This window comes from Colobus angolensis, unplaced genomic scaffold (genome assembly GCF_000951035.1).
Source record: "Colobus angolensis palliatus isolate OR3802 unplaced genomic scaffold, Cang.pa_1.0 Scaffold30, whole genome shotgun sequence".
Classification (NCBI taxonomy): domain Eukaryota; kingdom Metazoa; phylum Chordata; class Mammalia; order Primates; family Cercopithecidae; genus Colobus; species Colobus angolensis.
In genome coordinates, this window is record NW_012116266.1 from 11911851 (window position 1) to 11917852 (window position 6002).

Genomic DNA, 6002 nt, shown 5'->3' on the forward strand with positions numbered 1-6002 from the left:
CAAAGATGTAAAATTTGGTGCAGATGCCCGAGCCTTAATGCTTCAAGGTGTAGACCTTTTAGCCGATGCTGTGGCCGTTACAATGGGGCCAAAGGTATCAGTATTTTTATTTTATTATAATTACAGTAGTATTAATAGCATTTTGCTCGCAAATAGTCGCACTGAACTATTGAACAGTACTTTCGTATCCATTTTTGAGAACTCAGTTTACATGTAAGAATTCTGAAGTATTGGTTAACTTTTTTTTTCTTAGACATGATCTTAAAGCTTAAACTGCTTCAGCCAGATTTTCGAAACTAGTTTGTTCAATGTGTGATGTAATTGGGTAGTAACATAGCTCAAGATGGATTCTTAAACTCGAGGTAGAATTTTGCTTGCCTAAGTTAAAATTTGGATCCTTTCCAAGTAGTTCATGCCAAGTGTAGAGAGAAGAGTTTAACTTATCTTCCATAATCCCTCAGGTATGTGCTTGTAGGTGCTAAATTTTTTTTTGGGGGGGGGGCTTTGTAGTAAAACGTTCACAACATAAAATTGCCATTAAGTGTGCACTTTGGGGACGTTAATTACATTTATGTTGTGCAGTCATCACCACCATCCATCTCCAAAACTTTTTATATGGGAAAATTGTAACTTTGTACTCATTATACAGTAGCTTCCCATTCTCTCCTCCACCCCAAGATGCTAGTTTTACCCATCGGTTTTCTGCTGTTCTTTTGTTCCAAAGCGTATTTAAAATAAGTCTCATTTAATAGAGGTAATATTTTGAGGAGGGCTTTGAAGGTTGGTGTGCAGTCAAGTGGTGCTTCATTTCAGTTTGAAGACAGTTCAGATATCAAGTGATCCAAACAACTGCATAAAATACAACATTTGCACACCTCACGAATACAAAGTAGCAGCTTTAGTTCAAATCCAAAGGATGACCAGTAACTGTGCCATGGTTGAAGTTTTATGTTGAGTGAACCTGGAAGAGCACACTACTTGCCTTGATGGTTAATATTTAAAACGAATTTTAAAACAAGTCATATAGCTTTAAAAGATAACAGGCACTAAAACTTAAGTATTAGTGATAGGAAGATTGTTTTATTCTTTGTCTTGTATTCTTGTTCATTTTATAAGATGACAAATTTTAGTCCCTAGTATTTTAATCTCCTAAATTACTTAGTTCAAAATTATGCTCTTGGCAGAGAAACAGGTCATTTTGTCTGTAGACAAAGAATGTCGATAAACTTGCCCTTGAGATTCATGCTGCAAGACTGATAAAAATGACACAACTTATGTTGAGACGTTGAAGTAGTTGCTTTATTATGAAGACTGCTCATTTTGTAAAATATAAGTAATCCTTAGGGTATGTGTGATCCTGTTACTTTTTTTTTCTTCTAGGGAAGAACAGTGATTATTGAGCAGAGCTGGGGAAGTCCCAAAGTAACAAAAGATGGTGTGACTGTTGCAAAGTCAATTGACTTAAAGGATAAATATAAAAACATTGGAGCTAAACTTGTACAAGATGTTGCCAATAACACAAATGAAGAGGCTGGGGATGGCACTACCACTGCTACTGTACTGGCACGCTCTATAGCCAAGGAAGGCTTCGAGAAGATTAGCAAAGGTGCTAATCCCGTGGAAATCAGGAGAGGTAGGAATGTCTATTGTCACTACAGTGTTCTAAACTTCAGTGTGCTTTAAGGCATTGATTCCTTGGACCTAAGGAGAGTGTTACTTTAGGAAATTGATCCTTCTCTCATTCCTCTTGGCCTGGAGAAATCTTAAACTGGGTTTTCCTTTAGCAAGTAGTGATTCAGTGCCTGGCTGTATGGTGGGTAGGTACTGTTAGGTAATTTTGATGTTTTACTTAGTTGGTTTCTTTTGTTTTTAGAGACAGGGTCTTGCTCTGTAGCCCAGGCTGGACTGCACTGGAACTCCTGGACTCAAGCAATCCTGCTTCAGCCTCCAAGTAGCTGCGACTACTACAGGCACTCACCACCATTCCTGGCTAATTTTTAGTTTAGTTTTGTAGAAAGTAAGACTGAATACACTGGATCATTCAGAATGTCAGAAAGTAATGTTTTCCTCAGTTTATTTATTTTTTTATTTTTTTGAGACAGAGTCTGGCTCTGTCCCCCAGCCCAGAGTACTGTGGCGTGATCTACGCTTACTGCAAGCTCCGCCTCCCAGGTTCACGCCATTCTCCTGCCTCAGCCTCCCGAGTAGCTGGGACTACAGGTGCCCACCACCATGCCCAGCTAATTTTCTGTATTTTTTAGTAGAGATGGGGTTTCACCGAGTTAGCCAGGATGGTCTTGATCTCCTGACCTCGTGATCTGCCTGCCTCAGCCTCCCAAAGTGCTGGGATTACAAGCATGAGCCACCGCGCCCGGCCCATTAGTGTATTTTTTCTTAATAGCACACACCATGTTATTGGTTTGTGTTTTGTTAGTGCTTATAACTGGAGTGCAACTTAATTAATAAATTTGCTCCTCAGCATGAACTGCATGGCAGTGTAGACTTAAATTCTAGTCCCATCTTTGTCATTTATTATCTGTGTGCTAAGATTTGGTTTTCCTATCAGCAGAATTACTGTGTATATCCAGGGTATGTTAGGGTTGAAACCAGGAACCCTCTTGTGAGTGAAGGTGGGGGAGCTATTGATCATTTTTTGTCAGAATTGGCATACTAATGTATCATTACCTCATATATTTCAATGTTTACGGACCACGTGACTACACTTCACTAAAAGCAGTTTTACTGTAAATCACTAACAAGTATTAATTAAGGTTATGAAGAGGACTTCCCAACACCTTGCATTGGATTTTTTTTGAAGTGACATTTCTCAAACAACAAGAGAGCTAGCACTATTCCCAGTTGAGCAAAATAGGACTGTTAAGAGTGATGTAAAACAAAAATATTTTGTTAGTTCATAATACATACTAAATTGAGGGGTTTTCAGATAATTGACACCTGCAGAGGCATAGTCACAACAGATTCCTATCACTTAAGAACTATACTTCTTGTTGAAAATAAGAGAGTGTTAACCATTTTGGTCCTTTTTTGCATCATCTAATGGACATGAGAAGTGTCAGGGACCCTACTGAAAACAGGCAGCATGATTGAGTTAGGAATAATTTGCATAGGATGAGTTCGGTGTGAGACTCTTGAAACTATACACATCTACCTTGTTTTAGTCCTATTTTCAAAATTTTGGCATTGTGAGATTTTATTTACTGTGTGAACCTAAAGTTACTGTTTAAGTACAGGCCATGCAACTCTTTGTTATTAGGAAGCACTGTCTCAGAAGCCATGTGTAAATTTAATATTAAGGCACTAAAGACCAAGCATAGGTACATGCCTGTAGTCCTAGCTACATGGGAAGCTGAGGTGGGAGGATCACTTGAGCCCAGGAGTTCAAGACCAGCTTTGGCAACATAGCGAGACCTTGTCTACAAAAATAAAATGAGCTGAGCACGGTGGCTTGAGCCTGTGGTCTCAGCTGCTCCCTTGAGCCTAGGATGTCAGGGTTTCAGTGAGCCTGATCTGTGCTACTGCACTCCAGCCTGGGCAACAGAACAAGACCCTGTCTCAAAAAAAATAATAAAAATAAATTTAAGGCATTAAAATATTTGTCACGAATCTCAAGATTTCTACTTGACTTAGAAGCCATGAGAGAAATAAACATTGTAATGACATATATTGTTGAACTAGGTGTGATGTTAGCTGTTGATGCTGTAATTGCTGAACTTAAAAAGCAGTCTAAACCTGTGACCACCCCTGAAGAAATTGCACAGGTAAGGACTTAACATGTTACATGTTTTTTTAAAAAAATTTAATGGCATGTGTACTTTTTTTTTCCTTGATCACACCAATGTCAGAATAATAATACTATGCAATCATCAATATTAGAATCATTGTTTCTTACTGCTAAAACTTTTGAAAAGAATAGTGACCATAATGGTTGTCATTTAGTTCTGCATGGCTGTAAAATGGATTTGTATGTTGTGAAAATGTTCTTAGCCATTGTCAAAGGTGCATAAATTTTGTCAGTTTGTAATGAAGTCAGCATTTTTAAACTTTTTGTTACAAGAATAGTTTTATATATCATATTCTTCAAAACAATGTAGTCAAATAATGAATCAGAAAAGAGCAAAGAACCAGTGTTTCATGAAAACTATCATAATGTAAATTCCCCTTCTCTCCCCTGAATGGAAGTATCAATTTGGAAGTTACTAAGAAAAGGTAAGGGAACTGACTAAGGACACCAGTCTTACCTTTTATTGAAGAGTAACTTGATTATTTCAGGTTGCTACGATTTCTGCAAATGGAGACAAAGAAATTGGCAATATCATCTCTGATGCAATGAAAAAGGTTGGAAGAAAGGGTGTCATCACAGTAAAGGCAAGTGTGTTTGTATTTTTAAAGATAGTTTGAGTTATCTGATGATCAAAACTGAATTTTCCAAATAGAAAAATTCTATGTTTTAAAAACAGTGCTTTTTTATTCCTTCATATGTAGTTTCAGCACATATATAGAATAAAGTACTTACTATGTTTTATGTGAATTCGCCTTTGCTCCATGAAATGAATCCATCCTAACTTAAATGATTATTCAAATAAGCACTTTTTGGGATTTTTTGCAGAAGTGCAATTGGATGTCCTGGGCTTTTTCATACTCCACCCTACATCTCTGTTTTTATTAATCTGGCCTGTAATTCCATGTTTTGTTTTCAATGAAATCAATATACCTAATTCTTTGACTTTTCATAGGATGGAAAAACACTGAATGATGAATTAGAAATTATCGAAGGCATGAAATTTGATCGAGGCTATATTTCTCCATACTTTATTAATACATCAAAAGGTAAGAACAAATCAATAACTGAATTATTATTTTTTTTTTTGTTATTTTAGACAGAGTCTCATTCTCTGTTGCCCAGGCTGGAGTGCAGTGGCGAGATGCAGTGGCGCATTGCTCACTGCAACCCCCGCCTCCTGGGTTGAGGTGATTCTTCTGCCTCAGTCTCCCGAGTAGCTGGGATTACAGGCACACGCCACCATGCCAAGCTGATTTTTGTATTTTTAGTAGAGATGGGGTTTCATCAAGTTGGCCAGGCTGGTCTCTTAACTCCTGACCTCAGGTGATCCACCCGCCTTGGCCTCCCAAAGTGCTGGGATTACAGGTATGAAGCACCATGCGTGGCCAATTTTTGTATTTTTAATAGAGACAGGGTTTAGCCATGTTGACCAGGCTGGTTTTGAACGCCTGGCCTCAAGTCATCTGCCTGCTTTGGCCTTCTGAAATGTTTAAAATATACTTTCCTAATGTGTGTCAAACTATAGGTATTAGTTGGTGTCATACTCTAAAAAATAAATGTGTATATTCCAAAAGTTAATGCATATGAGACATGAAGGAGGGAAACAAACTCACTGGTCAATTTTAAAATGTATTGGAACCTTGGTTTAGCTTTTCACTTGAATACATTGCAGTCATTTTTTGTATATTTTTGAAATCTTCATTATTTTTACAGGTCAGAAATGTGAATTCCAGGATGCCTATGTTCTGCTGAGTGAAAAGAAAATTTCTAGTGTCCAGTCCATTGTACCGGCTCTTGAAATTGCCAATGCTCACCGTAAGCCTTTGGTCATAATCGCTGAAGACGTTGATGGAGAAGCTCTAAGTACACTCGTCTTGAATAGGTAATAGCCAGTGGTATTTGATGATTTATATTTCTGGGTCAAAGACAGAATTATTTATATTTCTATTCGTAGTCTCCATCATGTGTACCTCCACATTTGATCCAGTTGGGTTTGTATCTAGAATTGTCATTGTGTAAATCAGGTGTGCTCTATGTATCCTTATGGTTCTGTTTTCGAAAGGGACCCCAAATTCTTTACATTTTGCTCAACTGTCTCGTAGAACAGACTAATTTAGCACATTGGTACCTTTCTATATTTTGCAAGTGTTTACAGTTGTTTTGAAGGTACATGACTGGATCTTGTAATTTTTTTTTTTTT

The 6002-nt window shown here is 37.6% G+C and overlaps 1 protein-coding gene across 1 annotated transcript in view; it reads left to right on the forward strand.

Moving 5' to 3' along the window:
• Positions 1-6002, forward strand: part of HSPD1 (heat shock 60kDa protein 1 (chaperonin)) — a 28237-nt gene continuing 22235 nt past the window's right edge. The window contains exons 1-6 of the mRNA XM_011950015.1: positions 1-94; positions 1381-1633; positions 3697-3779; positions 4291-4386; positions 4755-4848; positions 5516-5685. Coding sequence (XP_011805405.1) covers positions 38-94; positions 1381-1633; positions 3697-3779; positions 4291-4386; positions 4755-4848; positions 5516-5685 — 753 coding nt within the window. The 5' untranslated portion in view covers positions 1-37. The remainder of the gene's footprint in view (positions 95-1380; positions 1634-3696; positions 3780-4290; positions 4387-4754; positions 4849-5515; positions 5686-6002) is intronic.